The sequence below is a fragment of the Protomyctophum parallelum genome (assembly GCF_964188405.1).
Source record: "Protomyctophum parallelum genome assembly, chromosome: 23".
Classification (NCBI taxonomy): Eukaryota; Metazoa; Chordata; class Actinopteri; order Myctophiformes; family Myctophidae; genus Protomyctophum; species Protomyctophum parallelum.
This window is the reverse complement of record NC_139715.1, coordinates 6,271,124-6,293,343: the sequence shown is the minus strand read 5'-3', so window position 1 is coordinate 6,293,343 and position 22,220 is coordinate 6,271,124. Positions and strand designations below refer to the sequence as shown.

Genomic DNA, 22,220 nt, shown 5'->3' with positions numbered 1-22,220 from the left:
TACATATTCTTTCACAGCGACCGCTTTAACTCAAATCTTTGTTTCTGGGAGGGTCCCTGGTTGGAACAACATATTTTCAGATGGGGGTCCGCGGCCAAATACAGACAATTTCTTTGTGTCCTTGAAATGAAAGCACCAGTCAGTGCACCACTGATACGTTTTTCAGAAAACTGTCAGGATTTAGACATTTTTGTAGAATCTCAGGTCTAAATGGGTCAATACACACACAAATACAGATGTACTGTATTAAGTATCAGAATCAGGCACTGATGTTCAAACGTCTCCCATAATTAATTAAAAATGGAGATTGAAATACAAATTCAAATTTACAATTTAGGCATTTAGCAGATGCTCTTAACCCATTCTGGACTGAGGTCGATTAAAAAAGAAAAAGGCTTCTAAATCCTAAAATAATTCTGAAAAACCCATGTCAGTGGTGCTCAACCTTTTTCATGTCAAGAACCCCCAGAATTATCTCTATTGAGCCACGGACCTCCATCTCCAAATATGTCTGTGAAGTTGCCCGAACAGCCAAGGCTCCAAGAACAGTCAGTAATGCAGTTTAAGGGTATTTATTTTTCCCTAAAACTCCTCCACCAAAGTCCAGTACAGATTCAACAGTGTGAAACCAGGAAAATAACAATAATAATAATACTGAGAAATGAAATGAACACTGTACACTACAAACAAAACCCAACTGGATAAGAGCTCTCTTCAGGCTGTACCCTGATCACACAAGGCCCTGTAGCTCTCCCTCAGGGATGTTACCTGTGTCATTGCCCACTTCTAACTAACTAGCCTGTCCCTGCAGCCTCCTTTAAGTGGAGTGGATCCTACCACTGGGCACAGACTCAATTAGCACATTTCTTCTCACATACTTCACCAATATAAATACTTCCATCAACCACCTTGAATAAACAGTAACCTATAAACATTCTCAATAATGTGTTACAATTAAACAAGTATAAATCAGAATGAAAACTCAATGACAATTACTCAAAGCACCCCTCTCCTGCATAGCACTTGGCCACTTCCTCATCAAGGGAAATGCCACCAGCAGTGCAGGAAAGACAACTAACCAATCAGTGATCATTTTCATTCCACCACACAATAATGGAATAGTCTTTGCATGTTATAGAAAGCAGTTTGTGTCTTTGTATATAGGGCACGGGTTGCCCCATGACAATGTCGTTCCAGGGACCCCCCTGACACCACTGACACAGAGAACAGGTGTTCTCTGTGTCAGTGGTTCCCAAACCTTTTCATGTCAAGGACCCCCACATTTATTTATTAACAGTTTGCAGAATTACAGTACATTTCAGTGAAACTTTTGATTTTATTTTTTAAGATATTGAACAATATTGAAACATTTTGAAAAAAGTTGAAAAATATAAAGTGATACCCGCATTAAGATACTTGGGGCTCAAGCCTAGGCTCCCACCCACAAACCTACCAGCCCCTTGACAGCTGCCTATCAATATAGGACATCGTCAGGACAGCCTGCTTTGTTCTCTTTCAAAAGGAATGAAACTTGAACTCGATTTGGACCGAGAACCTCTGCTGCTAAAAGTGTCTAACATTCTTTAATAATAAACTTTTAAAATAAAGGAAAAACACAACATTGATGCAAATCAATTGAACTAACACAGTGTGCTAAATATGACTGTGTGTTTGTGTTTAGTACAGCTCTGAATATAAACAGATGGTCTGACTCCATTCATCTGTTTGTATTAAATGTTTTTGTCGCCCTCATGTGGACAAAATGAATCGATACAAGTGGAAGTTGTTAATAAATCCAATTTTCACTCAGTTAATAAAATAAGAACGAGATGACGCAAAAGGATGTTAATTACAGGTTACTTTGTAGATGTAGTGGGTTGAACTTCACCAGTTGCCCCTAGCAACGCAGCGCCCTCATCATCATCATCATCAGGCTAATTAGGGACAGGTTGAAATTTAAATAGGGGTATGCATAGGAGGCCTTAAGTATGTTTCACCAGTTTCAATTGAAACGGGCCTCCACCCTCAGGGGGGGGGCTCCACCCTCAGGGGGGCCTCCACCCTCAGGGGGGGGGCTCCACCCTCAGGGGGGCCTCCACCCTCAGGGGGGGGGCTCCACCCTCAGGGGGGCCTCCACCCTCAGGGGGGGGGGGGCTCCACCCTCAGGGGGGGGGTCTCCACCGTCACGGGGGCCTCAACAAAATAAAGATGTCATAGGTATATGGGGGCCTCATATTTGTTCTTGAAACGGGCCTCCAGATTCCTAAGGCCGCCGCTGAGAACACACAAACACACCAAGCTGGCCATAGGGCAGAGGCGGAGCTTGAACTTGATGCCTGGGGGTGCGACTGCTTGGCCAACGACACCCGCGCGCACGCTTTGCGCGATTTTTTCTACCTTTATTTTATTATTTTAGCGTTTTTACAATGCCCTAACCCCTAAAAATGAGTTATTTAGGTAGTACAGCAGCTCACACACATACACACATGCACTACAGCGAGTCATCATATCATGATAAGAGAGATGATTACAAACTACAGTCAGAAGCCAAAAGTTAAGTTTAAAAAAAGGGGTGCAGTGCACCCCCTGAACCCCCTCAAGCTCCGCCCATGCCATAGGGGGCGCTAGCTCCCCTCAAAGAGCCAGAATGCAAAATGCTTGTCATTTAGCCTCACTTTGAGTTGCTCAGTGGACTGTCTCCCACACAGCGATATGGAGAAAAATATCACACCCGCGTGACGTGAGCGGCACTGTTATCACCATACATCACATTCCATGCTCAGCCAGTCAGCTTGAGCACATTCCACGCACACACACACACACACACACACACACACACACACACAGCCTCAAAATACAACACAGCTCAGTGTTATGGAACCCTGTAGCGTGTGGAAGACCCATAGATCCATAGATCCATAGACCCCAAGGTAGCCGCAATGAAGTAATAAATATAGCAATAGAGTTCAAAGGGTGCAGATGAAGAACAGCTGCACTAATTGGCGTCATTAAGGCGTGCATGGCAACAGTTTGTGTCTCGTGTGATTTCACACCAGAAGATATAAGATGATGCACTGTGTTGAAAATGACTGTAGACGTCGAGAGAGAGAGACAGACAGAGTGATGTTGTCTTGGACCGTTTCCAAAGCAGGAGGACCAAAGCAATCCCAACATGCTGCTGTAGCAGTGAGGAACAAACTGTATTCCTTTGTAGGCTACTGTGATGGAAGGACCTTCAACAACAAGATGGATGTCCATTTCTTCAACACAGTGTCTTTATGCTGGAAGAAGTTACCTCCAGTGGAACCAGGAAGAGGAGATGGTCACCTTGAGGTTCCATCCAGGCGCTACGGCCACACAGCTGTGTTGGTTGAAGATACAGTCTACATCTGGGGAGGGTTTTGTGGAGGGCATTATTACAATGTGCTTTATGCATTTGATGTTAACGCCCAAAGATGGTTCCAAAACAGGGTTTCTGGGACTGTTCCAGAGGGGAGGTGCAACCACTCAGCCTGTGTGTTGGAGAAGGTCATGTTTATCCATGGAGGAAAAACCAAGCTGACTGTATACACTAATGACATGTACAAGTTCGACACCAGCACAATGGTCTGGTCTTTAATTAACACCAGAGGAACTCCACCTGATGATTCACAGAGTCACTCTGCTACCATCATTGGTACCAAGATGTTTGTATTCGGGGGCTATGGGCCCCAGGGGGTCTACAACACCATCAGAGTGTTTGACACAGAGACAAACGCCTGGCTGAAAACACCTTCTGCAAAACTTCTACCAAGAGGACGCTTGTGTCATTCAGCATTTACCTACAATGGAGAGCTGTACATATTTGGTGGAACTGGAAGCTGGAACTATAACCAGAATTTCAATGATGTGTGGAAATTCAGTCCAGAGACCTTCTCCTGGAAGAAGGTTGAGCCCAAGTGGAAAGGACCATGTCCAATGCATGGTATGTGCTGTTGCATTGTGGGAGATCATATCATCCTCTTTGGAGGATACAAAGGAGATCACACTATCTCTGATGAGCTGTTCATCTTAGACTTCAGTCCTTGTCTTAAGACGTTATGTAAGCTAGAAGTTATTCAGTACGCTCTGGACCAATCAGAACTCCCACACGACATCAGGTGGGAACTGGCAGCCATGGCAACCAACGACGACAGACGACAACAACAATAACAACCGAGACCACATTCCAGACGAAGGAACAGCAGAAAGATCAAGAAATGATGGATCAACATCTCATCCCACCTGATGGTGAGCCACCTCAGCATCACTTACTGAGATTCAAACCTCAGGAGACTCCTTCTCTCCAGACAGGCTCTCTAACCATTCAGCTAGGCAATGATAGCTAATAGAAACTGCAGGCTTTCTAGTCCTGAAAAGTTGCAATGCAAAAATGGAAGCCATCGTTCTCACGATAATGAAAATCTAAACATTTTTGTAAAACAATCTGCCTAATGATGATGTCACTGGAAGACGGTTTCTAAACTGCCCACAGCCCTCCTATGAGACACAGACTGAGTAGAAAAGAATTGTGCCATTTTTTCATGATTATTAGTGAGGACCTATTATATGAAGATAGGTTGAAAAGTGAAGTGGTCCTTTAATGGTTAACTATAGCATGCCGTTTTTCATCATTTTTGAGGATTTGAAAAAAAGACGAAAATCACTCAAACTATAGCCCATGGTGTGGGCTATATAGTGTGATAAAACTGAATAACAAAAGGATTAATGTGTAGCTGAACCAAAAAGAAAAAGTCCTCTAGCATAGGATTTTGGTTTGTCGAGATGTTTGGAGATGAGGTGAACCAGTGTGACAACTGCATCCTCTGTCCTGCGACCTTGCTTATAAGCAAATCAAATCAAATCACCTTTAATGATGTAAAGGGTATTTGTGTATGTTGCACTTTGTATATGTACTGTATCTGAACTGAATGAAATGGGTTTTCTTTTATTTATTAGTATTACACATTGGTTTCTCTGGGCTGAGCACGGAATATAGTTTTCAGCTTTTTCTTTGGTGATGGAAGTTCTCTTTTCACTCGTGGCGTAATGTAGCACTGTTTGTAATATTGGAATTTTGTTTATAAATGACACACTTTAACACACATTTCACTATCTATACTCTTTTTGCTGCTGTACTTGAAGGAGACATTTTTAATAAAACAAATGATTTTACAGTACTCGTCTTAACATTTTATTTCAGATCAACTCAAGACTGTTTGTCAAACGCTATCCTACACTCGCGAACCGCCAGTAATGTGATCCTGGCGGTTCGCGACTATAGGATAGCGTTACCGTAGTTAAATTCAGGGTACATTGCTTTATTAAAATGGCACAAAGTGCATTTTAGAGAGAAACTGGGGACCTGAGACGCTTCCCAGTTACGAGAATAGACTTTTACCTAGGTCTAGCAGGCTTTGTTTGGGTGAGTGGTTTCGTCGTTTTGTTTATTTGCTGGTATTAGAAAAACAGCGCACGGGAGTGGAAATATGACCAGATGGCTGTGGAAGGTACTTCCACAAGGCGTCAGAGAGAGACTTGTTGTAAGCCTTGGACCAGGTCTAGAGGACACACTGACAACCACTGACACAGAAAACCACTGACACAGAGAACAGGTGTTCTCTGTGTCAGTGGTTCCCAAACCTTTTCATGTCATGATGACATTTATTAACAGTTTGCAGAATTACAGTACATTTCAGTGAAACTAAAAAGTGATACCAGCATTAAGATACTTGTGACTCAAGCCTATAGGCTCCCACCCACAAACCTACCAGCCCCTTGACAGCTGCCTATCAATATAGGAAATCGTCAGTACAGCCTGCTTTGTTCTCTTTCAAAAGGAATGAAACTTGAACTCGATTTGGACCGAGAACTTTGCTGCTAAAAGTCAGTGGCGTGCACAGATAGACATTAGGGGGTGCTAGAGCACCCCCTGCCCTTTTGGCAATGTGCTCTAAAAACAAACAAAAATTGTGTGTGTGTGTGGACCATGGTGACATTGATCAAATCTTGATAAAAATGCTTCTACTATATTATTTAGGCCCCCACAATTTAAGCTATGTTTCTATGTCAGTGGTTCTTCGATAAAAAAAGCTTTTTTTTTTGTCTAAAGTACTTGCGCGCTCTGCTTGCGCACTAGTTGGCCATTTATGGCCTATACCTGTGTGCAACAAGCAAGTATGCACTCGACAGAGTGCAGTTCTAGTTCTTCTTGTATTCTATTCGTGGCAATTTGCGGGTGTCTCCAAAATACTAACTAGCATTGGATCCTGCAGGGTAGCTAGCCCATACCTGCCCCAGTGGGGTCTATTTCCTCCTGTCAGCTGTCTTTCCAGCAGCCACATGGTCTTTCCCTTGTTGTCAGCCATTCTATTCAAGGCAGTCACTGGATGACTCCAGAGTGAATGATTTTGAAAACACAGGACATGATGTTAAGTCCAAAGTGCCTAGGGACTCTGCAAGGCAGGGGCGTCCTACTCCCTGAGCCAGGCTTGCACTTGACCGCATATCTAACCCATTCTGACCTGAGATCAGATTCATACGAGGTTTCCGCCGGACACACACTGGTCTGATGAACCCATTCTGACCTGAGATCAGATTCTAAAAATGGCAGTCGCTCTTCGATTTTTCAAAAATAGCAGACCTACAAGCTCGTATCGCGCCACTCGGTGGCGCGATATGAGCTTGTAGATCTGCTATTTTTAAATAGCTAAAGCATAACATGATGCTGACACCAAAATGGGTGCCCGTTCAGAATGGGCTAAAGATCGAAGACTTGAGAGCTGTGATGTATAGCCTATATAAAAGCAAGTATCACTTGTATATGCCTATGCATGCATTCTAGAGGCAAGTTGGCCTAGAGTCCCATACAGAAACTGCCCCCGAACCCGACACCTTTTTATTTATTTATTAGGATATTCCTAGCATGCGCGATTGCGCTGCACTCTCGGCAGACAGTGCAACGCGTTGTGAGCTTGTAGAAATTGAGCCACCGTGGGGTTGAAAATGAGGCCTATACAGGCCCACCTCAATTAAACTCACTGGATTATAATTTCTTCAGACAAGAGGATCCCAGGCCTATATAATTATTCACGTATACTGTTCTTTATCGCAAACCGATAGTGTCTTGAGGGCCCATGCCCCCCCCCCCCCCCCCCCCCTCTCTCTCTCTCTCAAAAGACGACTTCCCCGCATGGATCAATGCAGGCTGCATTAGTGAAGTATTTATATATGTGCAAATGAAGTATTTATATATGTGTGAATGAAGTATGTATGTATATGTACAAGTGAAGTATGCATGTATGTGCAGGTGAAGTATTTATATATGTGCGAATGCAGTATGTATGTATGTATGTATGTACAAGTGAAGTACCGTAATTTCCGGACTATAAGGCGCACCTGAGTATAATTTAGGGAAAATCCCAAATATGTACGTATACAAGCCGCACCGGACTACAAGTAAGACGCGCAAACGCGTGAAGCGAACGCAGCTTGTGTGTGTGTGGTTGTGTGTGCGTGTGTGTGTGTGTGTGCTCGTGTGCGTGTGCGCGTGTGTGTGTGTTATAAGCCGCAGGTGGCCCCCTAGTGGCCGTTACGTTAGCTCAGAGCCTTAGATGGCTCTGCGTTAGCTGTAAAAATCCATAGATTAGCCGCACCGTTGTATAAGCCGCAGGGTTCAAATCATGGGTAAAAAGTCGCGGCTTATAGTCCGGAAATTACGGTATGTATGTATGTGTGAATGAAGTATGTATGTATTTGCAAGTGAAGTATGTATGTATGTGCGAATTAAGTATGTATGTATGTGCAAATGAAGTATGTATGTATGTGCAAGTGAAGTACCTAAATGTATGTATGTGCAAGTGAATTATGCATGTATGTGTATGTGAGATATGCATGTATGTGCAAGTGAAGTACCAATATATATGTATGTGCAAGAGAAGTATACATGTATGTGCGAGTTGACTATGCATTTATGGCCTAAACGGCTTCCCATACAGTGGTGGTCGGTGGAGGTAAATCTAATAGGCAGACAGTCAGATAATATTGTCAGAAAAATGTCCAGTCTCTTCATACATTCCTTACCAAGAAGTGTTTTCAGCAGTGTGTTTGTAAAGGTGTCTAAGTTACTGAATTTCAGTATTTGTGAGATGTGATACAATACTATCTCACAAAGATTGAAATTCAGTTTAACCTATATCTGTGACAGCTTAGCTGCTGAAAGTTGGGGTCATTATACTATATAGGTACAAGGAACAAATACACATTTTAATTTGAGCATGCGAGGGGTCAAACTAGGGTTTCTTCGTGATTCTGAGTCCATTGCAAGCATTTTGTTTTGCATGAAAAACAATCCTTGTGCTAAAAATGGCCATAGCCTTGGAAAGCTGTCTTGCTCATGCAGGACTGTTATCCAGATGGGCTCTAGCCCTAGCTGCTGGCGAAACTGAAAACTCAAGTGAAGTGGGATTGATTGATTGATTGAAAATGTTATTGCGACCATAGGTCGCAGTTACTAACCATATCCATATATGGCAAAAGCCAATACAGAATTCATTCCATGTTAATCTAACCTCATCAAGACACTCAAGACACTGCCTCCGCTGCCACCCTTGGAGCTGACCTGTTCCGACTTTCCATATGTTGACCTCATCAAACCCTGTACACTCGTCACTCGAGTCAAGACACGCTCCATATGGCCAGACCTCATCAAACCCTGTACACTAGTCACTCGAGTCAAGACACGCTCCATATGGCCAGACCTCATCAAAGTCTGTACACTCGTCACTCTGGTCAAGACACGCTCCATATGGCCATACCTCATCAAAGTCTGTAGCCTACACTCAAGACACTGCCCCCGCTGCCACCTATATACTCTAAGGCTGCCACCCATAGATCTTCATATGGAGCAGGCCTGTTCCGACATTCCATAAGTTGATCTGACCTCATGAAACCCTGCTGTAGCCTACACTCAAGACATGCTCCATATATGGCCAGTAGAGAATTCATTCCATATGTTGATCTGACCCCCCCCCCCATGGCAAAGTGGCAGCGCTCGCCCAGCAGTCGCCCAGGCGGATGCACGCTCAGGTGCCTTACTGCATGGTTATGTAGAATGGGTACATTTCAACGAAAGTACAGGTCAATACAAAAACTGCTACGAGGATTAAACCAGAAAAAGCACTATTAAATGCTTGTTTACATCAGGGTCTGTGTGTGTGTGTGTGTGTGTGTGTGTGTGTGTGTGTGTGTGTGTGTGTGTGTGTGTGTGTGTGTGTGTGTGTGTGTGTGTGTGTGTGTGTGTGTGTGTGTGTGTGTTGTGCATGCGTGTGTGTGTGTGTGCGCGCGCGCGCGTGCGTGTGTGTCCCTGAAAATATTTGATCTGGTGAGCCCACCTACTGTATCCGGTCATTTGCATCAGTTATCCGCTCTAGACCGGATCTGCTGCAACTCCGGGCAGATCCGGCCCGGGCTATCAGATTTGCATATCGGGCGCCCTCGTCTGACGCGTCCACCAATGACACGGCCGAGAGCGCTCTAAGCCACGCCCGCGCGGCAACCAGCGCGTCGCGCGCTCCATTCAGCATTCATTGTATGATAAATAGTTCAGACAGAGGGGGAACGCAACAAGTTAACATTCTGCTCCTGTTTCTCTTTATTTATTAATTATTAGCACGATTTATTTCATTTATGAACACGGGACCTTATCCATGCTTCACGTTTGCGTCAGTTTATGGGTGAACCACATCTCTTTCTGTTGTTTATAAATACATTAGAGCGCGAGGAGGAGTGCAACTCAACATAACAGAGCCTCTGGACTTTACTTTAGCCAGGGCTAAAGCTAATTAGCATCCAGGGAGACTTTTAATTGTTTGCAGGCAGCCCTGGGTTTGGTTGGTGGGGGTCGAGGTGAGGTTTGAAGCTAACAGCAGTAGCTTCTTAACACCACGCTGATCATTTCATTTAGCGGATCATTCTCTGTGCCCAGATGGCAACTACGGTGTGCCAGCCGAGACGTGCACTGGTGGAGATCCCTCCTCCACAGCCCAAAATTGCGGGTAAGTTGAAAAGGTGGACCTGCTAACCTTTTGTGGTTGTACAATAACTAGGAATTCAAATGTATATAAGGGATAATGATGATAATAATAATAACGGTGGAATTAGCTATGCACATTTTCTATGAATCATATATTGGTCTACTACACTATACTTATGTAGTTATGTTGTGTGTTGTAACAACAATAAAAACAGTGAATTTAGCAGAGTTGTAGCTATGCACATTTTCTATAAATCATATATTAGTCGACCACTACTATATATTATGTTGGGTGTTGCTTGCCTAAAAGGGCTGATAACTTGTTAGATCTGTTCTGTGATTATAACAATGGTTTCCCCCTCTCTAGTTCCTCTCTAGTTCTCTCACTTCATAGATGTTATTTGTATTATGTGTGTGAGGGAACTTCAACTTTGAACAGACTAAAATGACTAAAAAGGTGTTTCAATGAAACATAATTATAGTAATGTTCAACTCACCATCCCAGACTAAATGTCTTTCTTATGTTCTGTTTTGATAGGATATCCAGGAGCTAGCCGCAATTTGCAACTCTAGATTTTTTTCTAATGGGATGAATCTAGAGTTTCAATATCCTCCATTGATCAGTCCATTGATCCAAATTGCATTTCCGATCTGTTTGTATTAAACAACATTAAACTCACCAACATTGCAGCTGTAGGGAAAAGCTCCTCTTTCAAACTGCAAAGTGTTTGTTTCATAAAAATCCACTGTACATGTTTCATAAAAATCCACTGTACATGTTATCAGCTACTTTCTGTCAAGACATTCTGTGCAGGTGATTCTTTTTCTAAGTGAGTATGGAAGCGCGTCACTGAACGGCCCTGCGTAGCACCTGTTTCAAGTTTTCACATAATGGAGGAGTCAGCAGCACGACCCGTTAATAAAAACGAGTGCTTCCAAACTCTTAACTGTTAGAAAATAATTTCTTGACAGAAAGTAGCTGATAACATGTCTACTACGGTGTATTTTTATGAAACAAGCGCTTTGCTGAGGATCAGCTTGGCCTACAGTTGCAATGTTGGTGAGTTTAACATCGTTTAATACAAGCAGATCGCAGTGCAAATTGGATGAATGGGGAGTCAATGGAGGGTATTGCAACTCTATTCATCCCATTATAAAAAAAATCTAGAGTTGCAAATTGTGGCTAATCCATGAGCGATCTGGACTTTTACTGTCCGTGAAATAGAAACGTCTTAAATAATTAATAATTCTTTGAAATGCAGTATAAAATATGATGGAAACCGCATGATTCAAATGAAAAAGTAGCAGATCTACAAACTTGAGTTGAAACGCTCCGTTTCGCGCTGTGCGCCGAAGCTCGTGGATCCGCTGTAGATGGGAAGTCTTTGCCAAACCAGCAAGCGGTGATAAACCGTATATAACATTGGCCAAGACCTGACAAAGTTGGAAAATATAATAACCAGATATTTTCATCCTTGTGAGTGTATGGTATGTGATTTGTGTGTTTTTATTTTTTTCCTTCCCCCAGCCCGGATGAGAAGGTCGTACTTTGAGATTCTCAGCGCTCGCCTGGCCCCGTCACCTCTGGCCCAGAGAGGGAGAACAAGTGCAGCCATAACGTCGTCTAGGCGTGGACAGTCGTGTAAGTGTCAAAGTAAGTGTCAGCTTTACATTCCGCTGACACAGCCTTCAGTAAAAAGAAAAAAAGACAGCCTTGTTAAATACATTTATGGACTATCTGACATAGTCTAGTCAGTGCAAGGGTTCCCAAACCTTTTCTGGCCACGGCCCTGCAGGCAATAATGTGACGATTTGGCCATTTTCCATCGTATAGTTTGTTGGTTACTTTTGACATGGTAGTAATAATTGTCTCATTTATATTCATGCGTTTAATTTTATAGGTTTTAAAAAGGCTATTACAAATGTTGTGTCCCCCCCCCCCCGTAGTAACTCTGAGGACCCCCTATGGCTCCCGGGGGCCCCTGTTGTTAACCCCTTTTGGTGTTTTAAACATGTTATAATTTAGCTATTGAAAAATAGCAGATCTACAAGCTCATAGCTGTAGGTCTGCTATTTTTTGAAAAATCGTGAAAATATTTTTTAGAAGATTTTTTTTTTTTTTACATTTTGAGGTCAGGCCTAAATGGGTCAAAGACCCCCTGATTTCTATGTATTGATCACACGACATGTGTTGTGCAGTGGACTCGTCTCTGGGCGGCGTGTGGCGGGTCGGGCCGGCGGAGCGATGTAACAAGATGGAGCAGACGCACCACCACCACCACCAGACTCCACTGTCTCAGCAGCAGCTGGTTCAGATCATCAGGTCTCTCATCCTGGTGGAACAACAGGTAATGCTTTATCCCATTCTGACCTGAGATCAGATTCATACGAGGTTTCCACTGGACACACACACTGGTCTGATTAACCCATTCTGACCTGAGATCAGATTCTAAAAAATGTCAGTCGTTCTTCGATTTTTCAAAAATAGCAGACCTACAAGCTCGTATCGCGCCACTCGGTGGCGCGATATGAGCTTGTAGATCTGCTATTTTTAAATAGCTAAAGCACGACATGATGCTAACACCAGAATGGGTTATACCGTAGGCCCTGTCAGTCATTTTGTCGACGACCTTTCCTTTTTTTTTTACTGAGGAAAACGAAATAAAAACTAAGCTATAGCCTACGATGACTAAAGCTATGACCAAATGCACTAGTGTCAACTTCCTCAACAAATAGGAACTAGGCTAAAACTGGTAGGGAGGACTAGTGGAGAAGAGATCAGTAGAACAAAGATGAGTAATCTTATGCTTGGTTGTGTGCAGGTGTCGCACGGAAATAGCCGATCTACAAGCTCACAACGTGTCACGGCGCAACACGTGAGCTGGGCCAAAAAAAAAACAACATGTCGGATGACTGAAACAAAATGGAAATGTATTTAAAGGTATATTCAGTGATTTCACTTAATTCAAATATCACTTATTTTTTTGTTTTGTTGTGATAATCCTCCCTACTATAGAGTGTGCTGGCCATATAAGGAGTTCCTCCCTGTCCCCAGTTAACCCCTGGGGGTCAAAAAAACGTAGGTTTCGTTTTTGACTCTCTATCCTGATTGGACGAAAGGCTGGGTCCCACAGCCAAAAACGAAACCTAAGGTTTTTTGAGTGAAATCACTGAATATACCTTTAAAATTAAACGACAGACGGTAAACAAATTTACTGTAAAAATCTACACTGCCTGTCAGTCACTATTACATAATCGCCTGATCGCGATAAATCGAACCCGCGGGGTACAGGGCTGAAGTGGTTAACAAGCCTTGCTTCCGAGCTGTGAACACACAGCAGGGTGCAGACGGTCTTATCCGTATATTGGCACAATCTGCTCTCACAACACGCCTACTGTCTTAACGGCAGAGCTATGGCTGGGCGTGGGAGCTCTCTAGACGCAAGCAACACAGATGCTATAATGCTATCTGGCATCTTAGAGTTGCAAAACCAACCCAGTTGACAGCCTGTTCATTTAAACCAAAAAAGCCCTATCTGATTGTATTGTTAAACTCGACAAGCTGTACAGAAAAGCTTGGATTATTCTCTTTGTATCTGTCGAGTCTTTGTTTCATAAAATAATTATGACCTACTTTCTGTCAATATATTCTGTGTGTTTGCGTTTGGAAGCACCCCGTTAGTCATTTTCAATGACGCAAACGTCCTGCAATTTTGGAACGGGTGGTACGCGCCTGCACTACGCAGCCACCCAGAACTGGAGTGATTTCCGACAAGCTCTCGAGCTTGTAGATGACTATTTTCTGTTATCTTAACCCATTCTGACCTGAGATCAGATTCATACGAGGTTTCCGCCGGACACACACTGGTCTGATGAACCCATTCTGACCTGAGATCAGATTTTAAAAAATGTCAGTCGTTCTTCGATTTTTCAAAAATAGCAGACCTACAAGCTCGTATCGCGCCACTCGGTGGCGCGATATGAGCTTGTAGATCTGCTATTTTTCAATAGCTAAAGCATAACATGATGCCAACACCAAAATGGGTGCCCGTTCAGAATGGGTTAAGATTGGAGGAGTTGAAGTGGTCAAACTAGCAATACGTTCCGATTGAAGCATCTTCCATGAAAATCTTAATCGATTCGGATATTTCCCATAACGGCAAAGGTTTCTTTGTAATGTAGCAGTAGGAACAAATTATGACCGAAACATCATAACTTTACATATTGTGTTAAATTGTCTAGGAAAACGGCGCTAGATGCTAGTGTTTGGAGGCTGCTTTCACATCATTTAACAAATTCCACAAACAGACATTTTAGTACCGTGAGATTTTATTTTGGTGTTTTTAAACATTATGTTATAGTTTAGCTATTGAAAAAATAGCAGACCTACAAGCTCATAGCGCGCCACCGAGTGGCGCGCTACGAGCTTCTGACAGAAAACTGTCATGGTTTAGAAGACATTTTTATAAACTTCGACGTCAGGCCTAAATGGGTTAATGTGTGTCCCCCAGAGCCAGGAGCGCAGCACCCTCACCTCAGACCTGAAGTGCCTCCAGGAAGACCTGCAGCTGAAGAAGACCACCGTTTACAGATCCATACCCTACTCGCGCTTCTGCTCCAACAGAGACGCGCACTGTTACAGGAAAGCATATCCTCACCTGCTGGCGTTCAAAGTGAGTAACCGCGTTAAGTTATACCGTGAAGTTTTTTTTAATGTCGAGGGGACGCCCCAAAATGACACATAATTTATTTGGCCGCAGATTCCCCCCCCCCCCCATCTCAAAGTGCTAGGGACGTCCAGAAGAGAACCTGTTTTTTTTTTTTCAAACAGTCGAAAAATAGCACATGTGCAAAGTGGTTAAAATGATTGTGATGACAGCAAATCGATTTGTTGTTCATCTTCATCTGTTGATTCTGCGCTCTCTCTTGAGCAAGAGACCAGGGGTAGTCTTTTATGTCTTTTATATGATTTTATATCTTTGGTCAGAAACCTTATCTCCGTGTTCTGACTCATCACACGGTACGTTAACCACTTGAATCCTAGCACTATTAATCTCTTATCTGCTGAAAATAGCCAATCCAGATTAAGCTCCAAAACACCATCATCTATTTATTCAACAACACTGGACAGTGCTGTCTTCAATGCAATTTTATACAAGTGGAGGTCCCTGCTTCGTGTGCGTCTCTCTCTCAGCCAAGGGGTCCTCCTTGGCCTAAAAAAAAACGTTAAGTGTTTGTTATTTTAACCCATTTTGGGGCGGGAACCCCTTTTGGTGTTGGCACTATGCTATGCTTTAGCTATTGAAAAAATAGCAGATCTACAAGCTCATAGCGCGCCACCGAGTGGCGCGCTACGAGCTTGTAGGTCTGCTATTTTTGAAAAATCGAAGACCTTTTTTAGAATCTGATCTCGGGTCAGAACGGGTTAATAATGAAACCGTCAGGACGTAATAGGCATTTTCTTTTTTACAAATCTGATCTCGGGTCAGAACGGGTTAATAATGAAACCGTCAGGACGTAATAGACATTTTCTTTTAGAATCTGATCTCGGGTCAGAACGGGTTAATAATGAAACCGTCGGGACGTAATAGACATTTGTTTTTTTAGAATCTGATCTCGGGTCAGAACGGGTTAAAGGTTTTATGACATTCATTTTCATTTATTTTTCTTTTTTCTTTTAGGTTTTATGACCTCAATTACACCCAAAAAACCTGAACTTTGAACATTCAGTGGATTTTCTGTGGTCTGAAGTTTTCTTTGGGGTTTTTTGGGCCTTTTGAGCTACAATGAAAACAGGCAACACAGTGAAACAGTGACATCTGCTGGCACATCCCATTGACATATATGGGATTTGCAGTAAGTGATGTCACTTACTGCCGGCAAATCAGAGCACCTGTTTGAGCCAGAAAACCCCAGATCACAGAAAATCTACTGAATGTTAAAAGTTCATGTTTTTTGGGTGCAATTGAGATTAGAAAACCTAAAAAAAAAACAAGAACAATTCCAAAACCTTTTTTTTAATGTCACAATCCCTTTAACATCTCTTCCGACCCCTTGGTCTGTGTCTGTGTGTGTGCCCAGGTGTCGTGTGAGGAGTGGGGCCTCGTCCTCCTCCGGAGCCAGCAGTGGGAGTGTGTGCTGGAGCACACGCTGGTGGCGTGGCGCTGCACCAGCGAGCTGCCCCAGTGGGACACGGCGGGCCACAACGCCCTCCGGGAGCAGTGCTACGGTACCCTGGCGGCACACTGTCTGGCCGCGCTGCAGCACCACCGGCCCCAGCCCGGGAAAGCACGCCAGCTGCTCCGGAGGTAAAAAGAAAAAACCTCTCTCTCTCTCTCTCTCTCTCTCTCTCTCTCTCTCTGACCTGAGATCAGATTCATACGAGGTTTCCACTGGACACACACTGGTCTGATTAACACATTCTGACCTGAGATCGGATTCTAAAAATGTCAGTCGTTCTTCGATTTTTCAAAAATAGCAGACCTACAAGCTCGTAGCGCGCCACTCGGTGGCGCGCTATGAGCTTGTAGATCTGCTATTTCTCAATAGCTAAAGCATAACATGATGCTAACACCAAAATGGGTGCCCGGTCAGAATGGGTTAATGCGTAAGTGTTTGGGCCGGGGGGAAACCTTAAAGGTATATTCAGTGATTTCACTCAAAAAACCTTAGGTTTCGTTTTTGGCTGTGGGACCCAGCCTTTCGTCCAATCAGGATAGAGAGTCAAAAACGAAACCTAAGGTTTTTTGACCCCCAGGGGTTAACTGGGGACAGGGAGGAAATCCTTATATGGCCAGCACACTCTATAGTAGGGAGGATTATCACAACAAAACAAAAAAATAAGTGATATTTGAATTAAGTGAAATCACCTTTTTGAGTATTGACAGATTTGAAATGTCTTGTTGTGCCTCGTGTGGGTTGTCTGTGGATGTTTAGGTACTTGACGTTTTGATTTTGCAAAACCACTGCCTATTACAATTATGTCATTGTGAGCAGAGTGCACACCACTCACGGTCTGAGCTTTTCTGTTTTAGGATTGGTTAAAAAAAAAGCCAGCACCATAACCAATTAAACCCCAGCAAACCATATTCTGGGGGCTAACATTGGCCCAAAAAATAAAGCTGATCAAGAAGCGTGTCGCTTCGTGCCACATTTCGAGCTTGTCGGATCTGCTACTTTTGAAGCTTTTGTGTGACGCTGTACTGTAGTATGATCAAGCAGGGCGTTAAGTTACGAAAACACAAGTTACAGTATGGAGATGAGAGGTTTCTGCCTGAGGTTTCTGCCAGCGACAAGAAGCCTCTCCACTTCCCATCCCATCATATACGCCACTGCCTGTTCCACAAACTACTTGTGGTGCTCAGAAATCCACCCAAGATAAATATTGTCTCTGTCGGCAGGCCCGGATTAGCCTCGGTACCAGGCTTTCATTTTTGTTGGTGCAAAAATGTAAAGCCTGGAGGAACGCATTGGCCGCTCTGGTCTAAAAGTGGGAGTCAACCCTTCCGGGTGGGCGTCGCTCCAAATGATGTGACGTAGCGCTGCACTAGGGGGGGAGAGGAGGGGCCGGGGGTGACGGACAGATCGATGAGATCCAATCAGGGCGTGCGCAAATCTCAGCCGCGACCCGCCCCTCTAGACCAGAAACCTAACACGTTAGCTCAGGCTAGTTCCGGATTAATCAACGGGCTTTAGGTGCTGCAGCACAGGGCACCAACCTTGTGGGGGCACCAAACAGAGTGGAGAACGTGAAAGATGACTAAGCTAAGGCCGCAAACGCCGGAATTTAGAAGAGACGAGCTCTTGTTGATGTTAATTCAACAAGTTATTGTTAATTCAATATGTACAGTATAAAACCCACAGACACAGTAAAAACAATACCGGGGGAAGCAAATCAGCAGACCTACAAGCTCAAAATTGGCTATTTTGCTACTTTTGTGTGACGCTATGGTATGACAGAAGAGTGGCTGGATGGCAACCGCAAAGTTGCCAGTTCGAACCCGGCGTCCCCCAGAGTTGGTGTCCTTGAGCAAGACACTGAACCCCCTAATTGCTCCCAATGTGCTGGTTGGTGCCTTGCATGGTTTCCGGTGTATGAATGTGTGTGTGAATGGGGTGAATGTAATGCACAATCTATGTAAAGCGCCTTGGATAAAGGCGCTATATAAATGCACCATTTTACTTTTCTTTTTTTTTTTTTATGTGCGAAAAACAACGAGATGAAATGTTGAAGGTAAGAGTTTCCTGCCCCGACGGCGACAATACGACAGGGAGGGACAATTAGCGCAGACATTTACAATGGCTAACAAAACAACAGGGTTTTCGCCCCGTGAAGTACTTCATTAGTGTTGCTGTTGGCGCATGCTAGGTGGCATCGACGCGTGCCAGCGCCGGCTAATTGTAGCTGGCAGTTAGAATTAGCTAGTTGGGTAGGAGGCAAAACTCGCGGATTTGCCTGCCTGTGCCAGCCAGCAGCGAAGTCATTGTCATGGCATACACGTATACAGTGCACTATCGGTGTTAAGTAGTTAACATTACCGCCTGTGCATTTTGCTCAGGCTTTGTTGAATACACATTGTGGCCTGAAGCGCCTTGCAGGTAATTGAGGTAAATGACGGGGGCCTGCTAGCCTAGTCGTAAGTGTAAATCTGGGCTTTAACCCATTCTGAACGGGCACCCATTTTGGTGTTAGCATCATGTTATGCTTTAGCTATTGAAAAATAGCAGATCTACAAGCTCATATCGCGCCACCGAGTGGCGCGATACGAGCTTGTAGGTCTGCTATTTTTGAAAAATCGAAGACACTTTTAGAATCTGATCTCAGGTCAGAATGGGTTAATAATGAAACTGTCAGGATGTAATAGACATTTTTAGAATCTGATCTCAGGTCAGAATGGGTTAAAACGTCTACATCTTTAACGCCGTTTCCATTTCCCCCCCGCATACAAAGCCTTGCTCTCGGTTTCCCTCGATCTCGGCTATCAGCTAAAATGGAACGGTCTGGGGAAAAGAGTTATGTGGGACATGGCAGGGGCGAGACTTGACTTCCAAATCTCTTTTTTTTCTTTTCTCCTTTTGTATAGGCTGAAGATGGCCCAGGTACACAGCCAGGCCATCAGACCCTGTGTCGAGAAGCTGCAGAGCACTTTGGAACAGGTGGACGGTTCCTCCATGGACACGCAGTGAAATGATGAACCCATTCTGACCTGAGATCAGATTCATACGAGGTTTCCGCCGGACACACACACTGGTCTGATGAACCCATTCTGACCTGAGATCAGATTCTAAAAATGTCAGTCGTTCTTCGATTTTTTCAAAAATAGCAGACCTACAAGCTCGTATCGCGCCACTCGGTGGCGCGATATGAGCTTGTAGATCTGCTATTTTTAAATAGCTAAAGCATAACATGATGCTGACACCAAAACGGGTGCCCGTTCAGAATGGGTTAACGGGGTCGGTCTCACTCTCAACACCAAGCTGCCTGCTAGTCCCCTCACTGAACAACGCTCTCGTTTTGGTCGACCGTCGAGCTTAATTTATACTGCCAATACAAGCCAATGGATCACAGCGCTGAGAATTTAAGAGCTAATCTTCCACCAAAAAAAAGGGTTTCCCTCTCTGTTTCATCGTTATTGCAAGGTTAAAGTTCAGTCGGGTACATTTTCATTTCCTGCTAAACTGAATGTGGGACAATAAAATGGAACCACTTACCGGATATAGTGATAGTTATAGTTTGATATTGATTAGGCCAAGGACCCCCATTTGATATTGTTTTTTTTTTACTCAGGGGACCCCACTCTACTTAACCAAAATGTGTCTGGTGCCATTTGTACGAACTCAAAGAGTTGAGTTCAATACATTCCGATGCCTGGGGGGAAAAATAAATGTGGGTTTAAAGGAGAATTCCATGCTAGAAGGCTTTTTTTTTTTTTTTTACCTTTCTTACCTTTCTTTGTAGTCGTTACGTCCCCACCAAAGAGGTCCATGTGTTTTTTTGTGCAAAAACTCCTTATTGGCTATTTCCCCTACCATAAGCCCTCAATGAATTGCATTGAATTGAATGGGGTGTTGTGCTAATTTGCTTATTCCCATCGAAATAAGTAGTAAAGTGTGCCGCTTGGGATATTATTTACATTATGAAGAATTATTTTGAGCGATGGAAATAAGCGAACAGCCCCATTCAATTCCCAGTTCAGTTCAATGCAATTCATTTAGGGCTTATGGTAGGGGAAATGGCCAATAAGGAACTTTTGCACAAAATAACACCTGGACCTCTTTGGTGGGGACGTAACGACTACAAAGAAAGGTAAGAAAGCCTTTTAGTCTGGAATTCGTCATGATAGTGTCCGAACTAAGTCTGGACAGTATCACCAAGACTGGATATTCCACATGCTTGTTCTTCCTCCGCTTGCATTGATTTAACACATTCTGACCTGAGATCAGATTCATACGAGGTTTCCGCCGGACACACACTGGTCTGATGAACCCATTCTGACCTGAGATCAGATTCTAAAAATGTCAGTCGCTTTTCGATTTTCAAAAATAGCAGACCTACAAGCTCGTATCGCGCCACTCGGTGGCGCGATATGAGCTTGTAGATCTGCTATTTTTAAATAGCTAAAGCATAACATGATGCCGACACCAAAATGGGTGCCCGGTCAGAATGGGTTAAGTTCTCAGCCACGACTCATATCAGTCATTTGAATTCCATAAAAGCCATTATGTCTTCTATGGGAGGAAGCATGTTGCACAACGGAAAAATGGTCGATCTACAAGCTCTCGATGCGTCGCAGGCTCATTGAGAGCTATTTTTGGTTATTGTTTTAAGATTCAAGCATTTTAAGTGGTCAAAAACTAGCAATCTGTTCAGAAACCGTCTTTCATAAAACCGTAATGTCTCAGACATTTCATAAAAGCCTCAATCTCGTATGAGCAATATTACTCAAACATCATAGTTTACATTATTGTGGTAGCTGTTTAAGGAAACGGCGCTAGTGTGGGGAGGCTCCTTTCACAGTGTTTTCTCAAATTGCACATTAGGACTTGGCCATACAAAGTTTTTTCTGTCATGAGATTTAATTTTTGCTTTAATCCATGTGCTGTAGAAGCTTCCACAGCCAATTCGATCCACCATTATCCAGCACTGTGTGCTGGATAATCCACACGCTTGTTTTTCCTCCACTCCTCTCATCGTCTGTAAGGATGGAGAAAGGAGGAAACAAAATCACTGAAATGTCTCAAACTCACAGCTTCTCTTTTTTTTATCTCCATTAATCTGAGCATTAAGTGCAGAGCGATGAGCCATAGCTTGGCTCACACACGCCCAGTACATATTAGACTTCATTCAATCAACTGACCGGGTGGGCAGTTATTACCAGGCCATTTTGGGCTAGTGGCGAGATGATTTAGTTTAATCTCCAGGTACGAACAGCTTTGACTGATAACCACCTGCCCTAAAAAGCTAATTGGGGTGCTATCCACTTTATCACCCTGGTGTCCCTTATTTTGGGCATGCAGGTGAAACGGGCACATGGGAGAAATGTATTTAAAAACAAATCTTTAAAAAATAAAAAAATATATATTTAAAAATTCTGAAAGAGCTTTCAACAAAAAATAGCCAAACTACAATTTCACGTGTCGCACTAGGGGGGGGGGGGCAATCGTTAGTCCACGACGTGCATTACTCCAACATCCCGTTAGACAGTCCGACTACGTGGCCGTTTACTGTGGCTGCCGCCTGAGATTATGTTTAGGGTTTTTGGGGTGTAGGCTTGCTGTCGGATTTATGGGTGTCGGATTAAGAGGACGTCGGACTAATGCGCACCTGTCGCAATGTGTGCTTGTAGATCAGCTATTGTTCACCTTTTTTATTTTTTAAATAGGGATTAAAAGGATCAGTGTTTTTCGTTATTTTCTAGTTGTTTTCACTATGGATGTGTGGTGTGTAGATGGGTGTACAAATGAAATGGTAGTGTTTTGTTTAGGAAAAAAACCCCACTACAGTATTGTTCCAAAGTACAACCATGTTGCAGCAGAGATGCAGTTAAAAGTGGAGCGGAGTGTGTGTATGTTTAGTTTTAGAAAGAGTTTGTATAGAGTACCTTTTATGCATTGCTGAAATGTTCAAGTGTCCATGTTTTCCTTCAAATTATGGACTGCCCTGTGCCTG

At 43.5% G+C, this 22,220-nt stretch overlaps 1 protein-coding gene across 1 annotated transcript; it reads left to right on the top strand.

Moving 5' to 3' along the window:
- Positions 1 to 9,957: 9,957 nt before the first annotated feature.
- LOC310853859 (uncharacterized protein) lies at positions 9,958 to 19,237 on the top strand (the record flags this gene model as incomplete). The annotated part of the gene is made up of 6 exons (XM_083758334.1): positions 9,958 to 10,073; positions 11,580 to 11,705; positions 12,251 to 12,399; positions 14,563 to 14,724; positions 16,133 to 16,359; positions 19,135 to 19,237. The coding sequence occupies exons 1-6, from the start codon at positions 10,004 to 10,006 to the stop codon at positions 19,235 to 19,237; spliced, it is 837 nt and encodes a 278-aa protein (XP_083614460.1). The 5' UTR covers positions 9,958 to 10,003.
- Between the last annotated feature and the right edge of the window lie 2,983 nt (positions 19,238 to 22,220).